The sequence below is a fragment of the Patagioenas fasciata genome, chromosome 1 (assembly GCF_037038585.1).
Source record: "Patagioenas fasciata isolate bPatFas1 chromosome 1, bPatFas1.hap1, whole genome shotgun sequence".
Lineage (NCBI taxonomy): Eukaryota > Metazoa > Chordata > Aves > Columbiformes > Columbidae > Patagioenas > Patagioenas fasciata.
Window position 1 is genome coordinate 144,210,201 of NC_092520.1, and position 14,428 is coordinate 144,224,628.

Here is a 14,428-nt window from a genome sequence, read left to right on the forward strand (position 1 = left end):
TCACAATTTTGATTCCATGAGTTACAAGAGCAATACCATGTCACTGTTGCAAGTATCTTACTGATCTTATCTAATGAACGTTTAACATGATTTTGAAAACAATAACGCAACAACATATGAAAAAACATGGATTAATTTATGGTTGATTATAGAAGAAGAGGTGTAACTGTTTTCAAAACACTTAAAAGAAAACCTTCTTGTATCAAAATGATTATTTGATTTGACCTGTACCATGGAGAAAGTAAAAAAAAGAGTTTGGAAGGAAAAAAAGAGAAAAAGGTAGCACTTGGCAAGAAGAGCTAAGGACTTTTTTCCGTTTGCCTAGTGCGCTTCTGAGTAGTCACGTGCGAGAGGGACTGGCCCTACCCTTTCCGCTTTTCATAAGCGAGCTGATATGTTTGAACGTTGTTCTCATAAGGAAGCAGCCCTTCCTAGTGAAAGCTTACAAACACGTGTTTTGATGAAAGACTGAAAATATTAAAGAGAAGAAGTGAGCTTGAGGTTTCTGAAGGGAAGAACTGTCCTTACAAGGCCAGCTCTAGCAAAACAAGCCCAGCTACTGGAAGAGAAGGAGAAAGAATTGAGATCAGCGATCACCCACGGTTGCTGGTGCAATAGACCTGGAAGGTAATAAAAACTCCTTTTCTTCTCTGAACTTGGTTTCTCTTTTATAATGTTTAGCTGTCTATAATCCAGCATGAGAGTCTCTGAATTTTATTTGCATATGGATTAAGCAGCTATATTTATCATAGGTAATTTATATACCAAGCAAAGTACTTTCAGGTTTACCTGTGTTGTCAAAAAAGGCGGGAACTGCGCCGGGATTTTGGGAGCTACCGTACAAGCTTTGCCACTGTTGGCTGTATGCTTTTGAAAGAAGAGATTGACACATCTAGCTGGGGAGAGCAAGGTCCTTTTCTGCCAACCACCCTACAGTTAGTCATGGAGGGCTGAATTTAAAATTTGGGACTACCCCAGTGCATTCATGTAGACTTCCATCACTACCACCTTGTTCTTATAGGTCCACCCAGTCCAAGTTAGGTGGTCACCTCATGCTGGTAAAATGCCCTCATTTTTCACCAAAAGAAACTCTAATCAAAGCAATAAATGGTGGAGGTGATTCAGCAGGTGACATGCTCTCCCAAAATTATCAGTAACCAGTTCTTCCCTTTTTGCTTCCAGTTCTTTGCTGCACAGTGGCAGCCAATTCAGTGTACTGGAGGCCATCAATACATTCCTTATCATTTCTGCTGGTGCTAAAAGCCAAGCGGTGCATCACTTTTCTTCTAGAAACTGAGTCTTTGGCAGCCTCTCAGCTTTGAATATGGGAAATACTTCTGGACAGCTACAGACTAGCAGACACCTTCTCTTCTGAAAGATGTGCATCAACATAACCTTTTTATATAGCGTGTGTTGAATCTGTTGCACAACAGTGCTCATGAAAAATCTGTTGCCACTAGGGATGTTTTCCTCAGCATTCTAGTGTAACCCTGCCTTCACTAATTATGTTCTATCCTATTTAGTTAAGATTAAATAAGGGGCGCATAATCCTTCAGCTTGCAAATGATTGCTTTCAATCCTAGAGGCAACTGTATTGTGGTACCACATGGAGAGGTCCTTCCTGGTGGGCTTGTCTGTAAATTCAGTTTTCCATAGCATCTATACAGTTTAAAACAGTTCTGCCTCTCTTGCACAGACAACACCTATCCATTAAGGGTTTGATGAGAATGACTGATTCAATATGTACAAAACGTTTCCTCAGGGAAGTGTGTTGCTTACAGAGTAATGAATCTGGGAGACCCGTGATGGTTCTGCTTCCCTCCGTGAGAACTATCAGTAAATTAGGGCCAACCACCTAGAGGAAAGGATGTAGCTTGAAGATCCAGGAGAGGAATCTTGACCATTGTTTCCCCTTGCACAGGAGCCTCCCCTACCACAGGCCCCAATCTGTTCTTCTGTAGGTGAGAGCAGGGCTGCGGGGAAGGACCCGCACCTGGGATAAGCCAATAAGGTAAAAAGCAGTGCTTTTATTGTTAGTGCCTTTCTCCAGCACTGCCTCAAAAATAAGGTGTTTTATTCAGAACTGGCATTCCAGGCAATGAACCACATTTCTGTCTCCACTGGCTGAAAGAGAAGCACCAGACCAGGCCTGAATAGCTGGGATTAACAATCATCTTTTGGGAGAGGCCTCTTTCACTTCTCCTTTCTGCTTTGTTCAGCCTTTCAGAGCAGGCACTTCCTCTTGCTGCAGAGCCATCTTCAGTGACCTGTGCTTCCCTGGGGTTTGCTGGCACTGCCCAGAGTGTTCGTGGTGAGGAACTGAGCCAAATAGCAGGGTCAGCACCAACATTGCCTCGGCTTGGTCAAGGTCCCTGAGCCTTCGAGAGGTAAATCCCAGAGCTGTTGGTGAGGCAGGGAGATGAATCTCCGCATGGAAGAAATGGTGGTGGAGCTTGTCTGTGGGTACCTGAGGAGGAAGACAGGAGACATGTCAGTAGGGTTAGGAGGAGAAGAGGGACTGGGAAAGCACGTGTGCAGCACCCACGTTTGGGCTCAAGAGGACACTGGTGACCACGGACCATGAGGACTTGTAGAGTTAGCTGCCATGGTGGTTTGCAGCTATACATGCAACTATGTATTGATAAATAACACCAATACGACAACTGTCGAGAAATTACATAGCCAGGACACCAGCTGGTCCAGTTTCAGTGAACACAGACCTACAGCTAGACGCCCTCCAAATCAACAGTTACTTCATCTGTACTTGAACCTCCAGGCTACACTTCCTCGTAACAAAGTTTGAACAGTCACGTTGCTAGTTTATCTCCTCTCTTTTTTTTAAAAATTTTTTTTATGGTTTTATTTCTGTGTCACACCCACTCAGTATAATAAACTCCTCAAGCTTTTAGTTGACTATCATTGCAATTGGCCCAGGGTGGTGTTACAGGTTACAAGTTGGGGGGGTACCTGCATACCTGTGCAAGTTCAGCCAATATAGGCTCTCATAGACTCCATGGGAAAACAGGTTTTGTTGGTCATGCTGCTCACAGAAGTCCATCTGTGTTTTTACCTTATTTCTCCATCCTGGCAGATAATTCTTGAAGTGGATGGAGGGTTACAGCTAAATGTACTGCTATGAGCACTGGCAATTCAGTTTCCATATTCTGAGAAATGGCATGTGGATGTGACTTTTGGCAATGGGAGGTAAAGGCCTGGAGGAGAGTAAAGCGGGACGGGGTAATGATGCTCCCTCAGAGCCTGTAAGCTCCATAAGATAAATAATTTAGACCAGAGTTTTTAAGTAGACAGAATGAGACCATGCTGCTACTCTCCATAATCTGATCCTCTGAATTTCTTTTAATCATCCTAGAAAATAATATGCAGATTTGGGGTTTAGCAGGACTTCCAAGTACTTGTCAAACCAAATCAATGCTTGCATTAAAAAACATTCTTTATAGAAACTCATTTCTGAGAAAGAGTTTGTGAAAAGCAAGGGCTGCTTCTCCAAAAGACCTGGCTCGTTTTTGGCCCACACCAGATGCGATATTGGAAAAATAACCTGTTATAGTATGAGGAAGTATGTCTAAAGAGAGACATAAGTCACCAATTAAGACTTCAAACTTTAAAATGAACTGAAAAACAAGTCTGTTACTGGCAGTCTCCTTTACAAACACTTGTCAGCATATGGTGATACCTCATTTTCTTGCGATCTGTAAGTAATGGCAGAAATGAGCTATAAACTGAGACTCCTTGTTCTCTTTTCACACTACTCCAGCCTTGTTGTATGCACAGGGGTGAGGTTTCTTACCAAGACATCAGTGCTCAAAAAAACCCCAGTAAGGAAGCTCCTGTACCACATTTTTACCAACATAATTCACTTCTCAGAGGTTCCCCATCAGAGCAAGGTGTAAGCTAAACCATACAGCTGCATCTGATGTGTAAGTGCTTATTTGATGTTACGTACTAGCAAGCTGTAATAATACCCTACCTCCTGCTATCGGTCTGCACTTAGCCTCCTTTAGGAGACCAACCTTTGAACTCTTATTTGATTTGTATCTCTACAGCCACCTTCGGTAGAGCTGTTATCAATGTTTAAATAACAGCCCAACTTAGAGGGCTGTAAGGGTTTTATAACGCTACTACATGTAATTCCTCTTGCTGTTTGGGAATGAATTTCTATACTACCTTACATAATATCTTTAGAATTTATATAGGTTTCCTATATGTGGTTTATGTTTATATAGTTATTTGTATTTTTTATATTAGTGAAAATAAGTATACATGAACGTTACACAGATTATTTTAGATCTATAAAGAGCACCCATGGTGGAGAAGGCTATGCTGTTTTAAGTAGTGTCAGTGTCTGATCCAAAGGGTGAGGTTAGATCTTTTCAAGGAAAATCTTGAATTTGAATAAAGTATTAAATAATTTAAAAGAATATGGCATAACCTTTAAAATTTTCTCTCTGTTTCTGGACAAACTTCAAAATTAAATCAGTGCTTGGCCTGGTTTCCAGGGTGAAGGGAAGTGCGTTTTCCTGGGCAGTGGGGACAGAAGCCTCTTATTTCAGCTTGTGAGCAACAGAGACCCCAGTGGCAGGTTCTGGATACATGCGTCGTTTTATTTGACTTTGCGTGGGTCACTGAACAGAGATGTTGCAGAAAGGCTGTTGTCGGTGGTCAGGGCCGCCTGCTCGAACATCTAAATCCTCACCTGGGCTCTGCAGAAGAGACCTCTTTGGGTCACTGCATCACAGCTGATCCCTCCTGTTTCTTCTTCTCATTTCCCTCGCTCCAGGGAAGCGGGTGGCAAATGGACCTAGCGGAAAGCAAAAATATAAGAGTGTTTCTCACTGTGGCTTGGTAAGCTGCAATGCATAGGGAAACAGGAAGATGGCAAAATCCATGTGTGTGCTGTGGGACTGGTGTGTTTATTTGAACAAGTTACACTAGATAAGTGCCACCACCCCATCCACTGCACACAAACACACAAGATTGTTGATTCAGGTGCCCTAAAGTGAAAGGACAGTTGAGATCATTTTGATAGGTGAATATCGTATTTTTCTTAATGTTTGGGCTAGTTCTTGTTTGCTTACCTACCCAGGGCAATCTGGCTTTGACGTCAATTTGTCAAAGCTTCCTCTGAAACCACGGTTCTCATGCATTTAGATGCCCATGTACCAGTATCAGCTTTCCTTTGCAGTGCTTTGATGAATCGTTTTTCTTTTCGTCCCAATAATCAGTACTTATTGTTATGTTATTATGTATTATATATATTATGTTATTCCTCTTCTCCTGCACTGCACCCTGACCATTGAACACTCTTTGAATTTCTTCACCTTTCCTGTCTAAGCCACCAAATGCAGTTAAGAGCAACGTAGCAGATCACATGTTCCCATTCTTCTATGGCCTTGATCGCTGCCTGGGGTATTCCTTAGTAACCAAATTATCTTTCTAGAAAACAGCACTTGTCTGGCTCCTGGGTACTGAAATATTCTTCACATCACTGAAGTTTATAAGGTGTTTTGCAGATGGTTCTGTAGAAATGTCAAGTACTGGTTGGTATTCATGAAAAACAGGCTGTTGCCTAAGCCATTAAAACTAAGAATGTGTTCTTGCAGGGACCAAGATGTCTTCACCAAATGATGTCAGTATGGAAGATGATGACCGAGACAGCATAGAATACAAGATCCTAATGGCCTATGCCCAGCGGCGGTTGTCTGTTAGTAAATATGAGAAACTTCTGAAAAATGAGGCTAATGTACGGAAATCACCGTCCTTAATCAGCAGAGAAGTGCAGATTGACCATCCAAGGGATAAAGATGGACCAAGCCAAAGAATAATAAATTTTCGGAGTCCCATGATGGAAATGCAGAGCAAAACGCAATTGAAAGGAAAATCCTTGCCACTATATGGTGGCAGAGCAGAGCAGGAAAAGTTCCCAACCCTACCATTGTTCGAAGATCAGGGGCTTTACTCCGCTTGTAAGGCACACTCTGAGAGTCCTCAAGAAGGGAATTCTCAGCATCAGACAAGTATGTCTCAGTTCTTTCCTCCTGCTGTTTACCTTTAAATCTCTCTCTAAATAGATTAAATGGCTGCTGGCCTGTGGAAAGGCAGGAGGAGGAGGGTGGTTTTTTTACTTTTTGATCATCTTTTATGCTAGCTCTGCTGATTTCTAATTAGTAAAGTAGATTTCCAGATCTTCAGTATACATACATACATACACATACAAGATTAATGCTTGTGACTGGCTTTTCTGCTTTCCATTGTATGGTGGTAAGTATTGTATAACTGTACACATTATTTTTTCTTTTCTGAGCATTGGCTTTTTCTTTTTCATACTTGGTTAAAAAGAAAACACAAAACACTGGTCAGACTAAGGACCTCCAAACTAAAATCAAGGAGGACAAGTTCATTGAAGGTCAGTTCAAGGAGCTTTATCATGCAGTATATATTCCACACTAGACCAAAGTGCTAGACTCTGCTTGAAACTCTGGTGCCAGGCAGTTGCCAGCGACCAGACTCAAGCACAGTGCAGCCTGTGTCTCTGGGCCACCTCTTGTAGCCCCAACATGTATCTTAAATGGAAACAGTCTTCCAGAGTTATTTAAGGCTCCTTTATGCATTGCTATTGTATTAAGTCTGAACCTGCTCTCCCATGTGTTGGAAGAAGAGCTGGAAGGTGGCTGTAGTCCATCTGACATCCAGGGATCCCACCCACATAAATGTCTTGTACCCTCTAAGCCCCCAAAGCCAGCCCCATGTCAGGGCAATGAGATCTGCCATTTTCTACTCTTGAATATATCTAATACTTTAACTTCTTTTATAAGACCGAGTGAGTAGGATGAGGTATCCCCATTAAGTTGCTATATACGATATATGATATGTTAACATATTATTTTTATATACACAAGGTAAAGGCTTGTTTAATTTGTCCCAGCTTGAATACTGTTAGTTTCACAGCAGTTGCTCTCCTCTTTTACTGCATTTAAATATACTTCTAAAAATTATCCATCACTGACTTCTCCAGCCTCATGTCCCTGATCAATTTAAAACTCTCCTGGGCCAGCTCCTACCCAACAAGACCGTAATTCTCCCTCCAGCCAAATCCAACTGTGTCTCTCAAAAAAGGTTCTCTGCCTCAAACCGGTGCCTTTTGCTAGAGGGAAATAACTTTAACTTTCCATTGTTTGGTTGCCAGGGATATATGTCTACATCCACATATCTGTTTTTATATGCATTTCATTTTTCACATTGCCAAGGAAAGCTCTCAAGAGTTTGGGTGCGACCACTTGATGGCCTTGCCAATACATCACCATGTTCCCTGCAGCACAGGTAGCAGCGTGGCCTTGAGGAAATACCTCCCTGTGCTGGGTGTTAACCTCCCTGGGGATCCTGCTTGGCTGCAAATACAGACTTCACCTGTGCTTCAGCAGGTTGCTGGACCAATTCCTAAAATATTATTATTTGTCACTTGTACTATGAGCAGCTGCACTGCAAGCTTGCCCAGGCCATTCTGAAGCAAATTAAGGTGCTTTTGGGGATTATCCATCTAAATTGAAGGCCTGTCCATTTGCCTGATCTTAGAATTCCAAAGTCATGAACAGTGTGATCCCCTTCCTAGAAGTTTAGCAGCTCCCTGACAAGCTCTGCAGGGAGATGAGGGGATGGAAATATCTTGTGGTTGATTCACCAGCCTTGAAATGCAGCTTTTATTTGCTGCATTAATCCCTGCTGCCCTCACAATAAACTCTGCCTGTAAATTTTACATGTGTTATGGGTCACGCCACTGCTGAGCTTGTCTTGATGTCTCCTGGTCCTGCAGGAGCTGCCACTTGGCATTGGTGGTAGGGAGATGGAGTTCTATATCCCAAGCTCTGTTAGATGATATGTAAGGAAGAACACCTTTTAGATGAAATGAGCCTTGCAGCAGCTCCTCCTGCTCTTTGCCATAGCAGGATCTGCATTGGAGTCTCCTCACCAAGGAGGGTCGTTACACAAGGTGGATATAGCCAGTCTGGTTGCTGAGTTCTCCCCATATTCATGTCTGCTTAATACAACAGCATCAAGGACACGAGAAGGTTTTGTGCTAGACATCCCTCTAAAGTGAAGTTTTCTTCCCCTTTGCTCAGGATTAGCTGGTGGGAACGAGGAAAGAGCATTCAAATACTCTATATTTTCTGAATCTGGACATATAGATGAACTAAATATGGGCAATAGCACTCTCAGAGCAAGGTCTAATATTCACAGTTCTATAGAGCAGTGTTCTCATGTTTCTTAATACATGGTGTGCCTCTGGCTTGCAAGGATGCATGCTAGCGAGCAACACTCACACTTGCTTCTGTGTGACCTCTGTATAGTTAGTTGATGTTCAAATGCTAGAGAGAGGTTGTACTGCTTTGCTTGTCTCTCTAAATTACTACCAGCTGATCTCAAGCAATAACATAACCCCAGCATGGGGAAACGCGTCTCTTGGTATCCTTTGGGTACTTCCACCTCAAGGGGCATGTAAATAAGTAAATCACTGAGTTATTTCCTGGAAAGATTAATTGCCTTCTTTGTTTCCCGTTTTCCTTTCCATTCAGGTGAAAGAGCAGATGTCAACCGCATTGCAAACAAACTTGCCAAGCTTGTTACTTCTAGATCCCAGAAATTTCTGAGACTGGTCTGGCTTCAGGGTCCATCTGCGAAACGATACGATAGCGATGGCAAGGAATATGGTAAGGGTGAAGAATTTCATCCTCACCACCAATATGTCAGGTTGGGATTGCACCCTGAGGTATTTTCTCTAGACATGGTGAAGCACTTGGGACTTGTATGGTAAGATGCTGTGAAGAAGGGAGTTTGCTCTGCTGGTTCTTGCTCTGCTGCCCATGTTTTCAGGGACTGCCCTAAAAAGACCTCTATAAAGTCCTGCCAGCTACTGAAATTAAAGGGAGCATTCTTAAAAACCCAAGGAGGTGTGACATGAGAAAAGGAGGATGAAGGTAAAGGGACATAAGGTGACAGACCAGTGGGAGAAGTGGCAGGGCTGTGGACAGAGTAACACACCAGGGCTCTAATGTCAAAGACCAGTCCCTGGGGAAATAATGTCTTGGTCAATCCCTCTTTGGTGACAGAGCAACACTGCTCAGCAATGACTGTTAGAAGTCTGAACTGCTTGTCTTCCATGACGTCTACGAAGATTCAGTTTGAATGCAAGTTTTCTCAGGATTTCTGCTTACAAGAGGGATCCTGCCTTACTCGCATATTCTTGAATCCAGCAAACCCAGAGTTTGTCCTAATGAGTTGCAGAAAGTGCAACTGGTAATGATGTGAGGATTTTTTTCCATAATTTTACAACAATTTTTGTGGGCTTCCCCTAGCTGCTCTTTTGTTCTGGCTTGTTATCAGACCTACCTCAAAGCCCAAAGAGCTGGCAGTGGGGTGTTAAAGCCCTTGCTCTTTCCCAGGTTCTTAACTGGAGCAAAACACTGGGCAAATGGAGAAATAGCATTGCTTATTCCATGCAGACTAGAGCAGAGAGCTGCTGTTCAAAGCCTGAACTTAGAACTCTCCATGAATTTGCCACAAAATAGCAGCTGTTCTCATGACTGAGTGACACAGAGGCTTTTGCTATGGTTTGATATCTGGATCCTACTGGAAGGCTGTGATATTTATGTTAATCTTTTCCTTAACAGATGAAGAAATGATAAAAACAATAGTTTCGCTGTTAAGAAAATCGGGGGACGAACTAGAAGAAATGGTAATAACTTCTGTTTTCGGGAGTTGCACAAGCTGAAGCAAGAGAGAGATGACACTTTTCTTGGGAGTGAATGTTTTGTAACCCAGTGTGCTCTGTCGCTATCCTGAATTTCTCTTTCCATATCTATGGCTTTCTGAAATCTTTGCCATTCGTGCTGAAATCTTTCTTAAGACCAGAGGACTAGCAGAGATCTCTGTTGGGATGGGGAAGGAAGGCAACAAAAATGTGCATTTGAAAGAGGACTCACTAGCCTCATTCCTGTTGAGTTTCATTGCATCCTGAACACTTGACTGACTCTGAGAAACCCTTGTGTTTGCATTACGTTTAGCAGACAAGTTATTCCCAGTGGAGGGAGAAAAACGCTACAGCTTTGAGAGTTGCTGTAGGGAAACAAATCTGAGTGCATTTTGAAAGCTCCGCCCAAAAGCTATAGAAGAACCCCTGCATGAGTCCGTTAGTTGGAGTGGATGTTTTACTGGTACCCGTTCCCTTTACTCCATTCTTTAGCTGCCCCCTTCCTACAAAGGTATATTCCCACATGAAAGACACGCTTTGCTTCTGCGGCAAAGAGGTACCCAGATACAGTAAGAAGCACCACAAAGACCATGACTGAGCAAATGGAGCTTCTGAAGGCAGCTGTTGCCAGCACTTCTCATAACCTTGTTTTTATTGTCGTCTTCCCATCACTCCTGTACTCCCATGTGTCGTCCCCTGCAAGTGCCAATATCAACATCACATTTATTTTTCTTTCTCTCTCCCTGTTTTTGTCATTCAAATGCAAAAAATTTGAAGATTTTTTTTGAGGAGAAAAACATAGAGTGACCTCCAGGGCCTGAAGGAGCAGCTTTGCAGCAAGGTGTGGGGTTTGTGTGTCATCTATTGCATTCACCACCATGACTAGACTATATTGCATGCATTACCTAGAGATGTTCTCCTTTCCCAATGAGATGGGGCAAGCAATTCCAACAAAAGTGGCTCAGTTTAACCAATCCTTATTTTCAGATCCAAAAGGACAGGACTTTCTATCAGCGTTTTGAAGAGATGCTGTCCTACACCTTCTTCAAAAGCATCACTGATTTGTTCCTGAAGTGTGCTGTAGCAGATTCACCAAGTCAGACAGAAAGCCAAGTACAACGTGAGAAAGTTGCCTTTACAATGGAAGTTGCCACCAGACTTAACGCTGTGGACAACCATCCTATGAACCTGGTCTTAGGCTTCGGATCAAAGTACCTCAGAGAACACTTCAAGCCATGGATTCAGGAACAGGGTGGCTGGGTACGTGTTTTGCCTCCCTTGGCTTGTGCATAGCCTGTGGCACCTTGAAACAGCACAGTTTTCACAGAACTGACAAGGGTCAGGTGCAAACCAAACTGCATATTCTTTAACACAGCATGTGTTCCAGCTAGGGAATTACTTGCTACAAGACATCTTCTCTCCTGCAAGTCCAAAAATCAATAGGAGACATTCATGGGGGGTTATTAAGTATAAAATGCTATTCCTGGCACAAACAGTCTCTCCACCACAAACAGCTGAAGGCTGGGAGAAACACCAGGAAAATTCACGCTTGCTCTGATCCTATACTTGTCCCTAGAAGTCCGCTGTTGGCAGATCCTGGTGACAGCACAGTAGTTCAGCAGGACGTACAGTCTGTCCTTATGGTGTGGCACACTTCCACTTGCCCTGCACAGAGGGGCATCTGTTGATCTTCACATTCCTCTTACAAAGTCAGTTTGCAGGGTGCTCTTTTGCCAGCAGCGGTACTGGGCTGCTGCACTTTGTAGCTCATTTACTGGCATTTGCTGGGAGGCACTTGCAATGGCAATCCTAGACCTTTTGTGCTCCATGAAGCGAGTGGAAATATTCAGGAGCTGTACAGCCTGTGCCCATTGGAATAGACAGCGTGTGAGGTCAGGAAGTCCTGCTGACAAACATACTGGCTGACCTCAGCAGATTTGAAATTAGGATGAGGGTCCTCATGGCTTTTATAATTGTAGTTTTTCTTTCTGTGTTACAGGAGAAGGCTTTTGAGTCACTGGATGAGGAAGAAGTAGAGTAAACATGAATGAATTAATTCTCCACGGTGCGGGAGCCTTCAATTAAAGAACACACAGGATCTTACCACAATCTGATTCCAGAATGATTAGTGGCTATGTTGGGTTTTGTTTTGTTTTGTTTTTCCATGGAATGTTAGAGTTTTGCATGGGTAACTCTGATGGGTACAATTGCATTTTCTCAAAGCTGGTATTGATGTAGGAATGTTCTTTGGTGGATATGAAGGCACCTCCAACTCCTCTTGTGCATTCAGCTCCATGGATAGTGATTTGGGGTACCTTTCTGAGTAGAGATGCTTGCCACTACTCCTATGGATGGATATTAAAGTGCAAACTGGAGGAAAGCATCAAAGTATGCAATCAAGAACCACTTGCCTGTGATCAGCCATGAACCAAGACAAGTGCTACCAGCTTTGTGTGGTTCATAGTGGTACTATCTGTTATCAGTTCCACAGTCCCTTGTTAGAAGACACACCTGCACACTGCTATCAGTTTCCTCTCTCCCTCTTTCTCTCATTAGATTCTCCAGAGTATTGATGCCATTTAACACTTCTGAAAGGGACTGGGTAAGGTTAATGAGGGCTTTTTACTCCAGTGCCTTCCCCATTTCTCCAAGAAAATAGACTTGATCTACCTACAGATCCTTTTAACTCAAACTCTTCTGTTTTACACCCCTTCCAAGCATAGTGCGATAGATGTTGACTTCTACAGCATTATTTTGTTCATTAACGTGGAAGATACAACTATTGTGAGAGCTTTTCAGTCCAATAGATTTAAAAGTTATCCTACTGTGTCAGTTTCCCCCCTTATTCAAAAGAAGGTCGATGCTATGTGTAATCTCAGGGATTTCTCTATAAACTGAACTGGCCATTTGGCCATTGAAAACAAGTGATCTGATTAGAATTCTGGAATCTGTATGTGTGCCACTGGAAAGAATAACAGTGCATTGTTTAGAGTAGAGGCAGATGTTGGGGAAGCTATTAATGATTTTGAGGCTTGGTTTGTGGCCCATTTAGCTGACGACTTTTGGATTGCCATCTCCCTCAAATCCTCAGTGGAGAAAGAGGGAATTCAGGACATCTGAAGCTCTAAATCCATGGCATCACTTCTGTGACTCTCCAGTACAAACAGGTAATACTTCCTGAACAGGCTCTCTGCCTCTCAGAAAGATGCTCTTCCACTACAGGTATTCCTTCCATGTGTACAAGTATGTTAACTACAAAGATTGCACGAAGAACTTATTAACAAATCATGAATTTGAATAAAAGTGATGAAAAGCATTTTAACCGGATGTGTAAAATATGCAATGCTATCAAAGATCAAGTATTTTTCTAATAAACCTTAAACTTTCAACTCATGTAGCAAAATCTGCCTCTGTTTGGACATGTATGCATGAAACAAAAAACAGAGAAGTTGGAAGCAAGTTACCTTTGTTTCCCTTCTTCAAAGGAGTTGAGAAATACTTAATATATCTCTAAGCTGTTAATCTCAGATTCCCTTAGTTTTTAAGAACATCTACTCTTTCTGATCACTTCAGATGTCCCCAGAGGGGGATGATTTGTTGGGGGCAGGCAAGCACTTACCCGAAAGTTCAAAATGTTGTTAATCTCCTTCCATCTCTTTCTCCAAAAACTTTTTCCTATGAAAAAAAAAGTGAGATGTTCTACCCTCCCACACACTGTAGGCTGCCGCTTTATTATAAATTTGATTGGTTTCTAAAGCAGGCTTGTTAGGTAGGTGTCGAGGGTTAAGATTGTGGGGTGACAATCAAACCCTGGCAGATGTATTGTTAACCTCCTCTACACCCCCGCTTCCCCCTTTTGCCCCTCCCTCTCCCCTCTTCCCACTCAGGACAGGCGATCGGGAGGGAAAGAAGGACAGAGAGAAGAGAGTCGGAAAAGTTAAAGATGTTTTACTAATGCTACTGGTAAGAATAGAGAAAATAATACAAAATATACAAAACCAGTCTTGAAAGTCTCAGCAACTGCAGAGCCAGTACCTGAAGTCCCGGATTGGACTCTGCAGCCAACCGGAGCTGGATTCAGTCTCTCACTAGGCCTCAGTTCCCAGGGACAACTCGCAAGGTCCTCTCCTAATGTCGGCCATAAGCAGAAGGGATGAAAAAGGCAAAGAGGCGAGATCCTTGTGATCTCCCACTTTTATATGAAGCATTCACGTGAATAGGATGTTATACACCGTTAGTCAGTTTCTTGGTCACCAGTTTCTCGTTGCCCCTCTCGTGAGATGTCCATCTGTGCTTATCAATAACTTCGCATTTCATTGTTATGTTTACCAAAACATGTATCTGGTTCTCCAGGAAAATGCAGCTCATATGACAGGCAAATTCACTAAAGAGAAACTTGGTTTTTAACAAAACCAGGACAGTAGGCCTTGGCTCTGAAGAACTAGATCCAATTCCATTTTAATTAAGCTAAGACTAGACTTGGTCTGCTAGCGTACACCAGTTTGCCATTAGTTGGTCGCTAGCTTATGGAAATGGCTTTTAAAATTTTCTCTGCTTGAATAACAGTCTGCTGTTTAGAGAGGTGCAAATTCTGTGTTTGTGAGTGTGGTTTTCCAGCTGAAGGTTTAGCAGCCCTAAACCCACAGTTGTCCCTCATCCCCAGTT

General features: G+C 42.7%; 1 protein-coding gene across 1 annotated transcript; it reads left to right on the forward strand.

The window, feature by feature from the left end:
• The first annotated feature begins 200 nt into the window (after window positions 1-200).
• Window positions 201-13,156, forward strand: BCL2L14 (BCL2 like 14). The gene is made up of 6 exons (XM_065859400.2): window positions 201-627; window positions 5,622-6,035; window positions 8,589-8,723; window positions 9,684-9,748; window positions 10,751-11,023; window positions 11,763-13,156. The coding sequence occupies exons 2-6, from the start codon at window positions 5,630-5,632 to the stop codon at window positions 11,802-11,804; spliced, it is 921 nt and encodes a 306-aa protein (XP_065715472.2). The 5' UTR covers window positions 201-627; window positions 5,622-5,629; the 3' UTR covers window positions 11,805-13,156.
• Window positions 13,157-14,428: the final 1,272 nt, after the last annotated feature.

Bases quoted from the DNA above. Each gene is read 5' to 3' on its own strand.
- BCL2L14 (XM_065859400.2), top strand. From the start codon at position 5,630: ATGTCTTCACCAAATGATGTCAGTATGGAAGATGATGACCGAGACAGC. The intron at 8,724-9,683 runs GTAAGGGTGAAG...TTTCCTTAACAG, and splicing joins TAGCGATGGCAAGGAATATG to ATGAAGAAATGATAAAAACA. The intron at 9,749-10,750 runs GTAATAACTTCT...CCTTATTTTCAG, and splicing joins GGGACGAACTAGAAGAAATG to ATCCAAAAGGACAGGACTTT.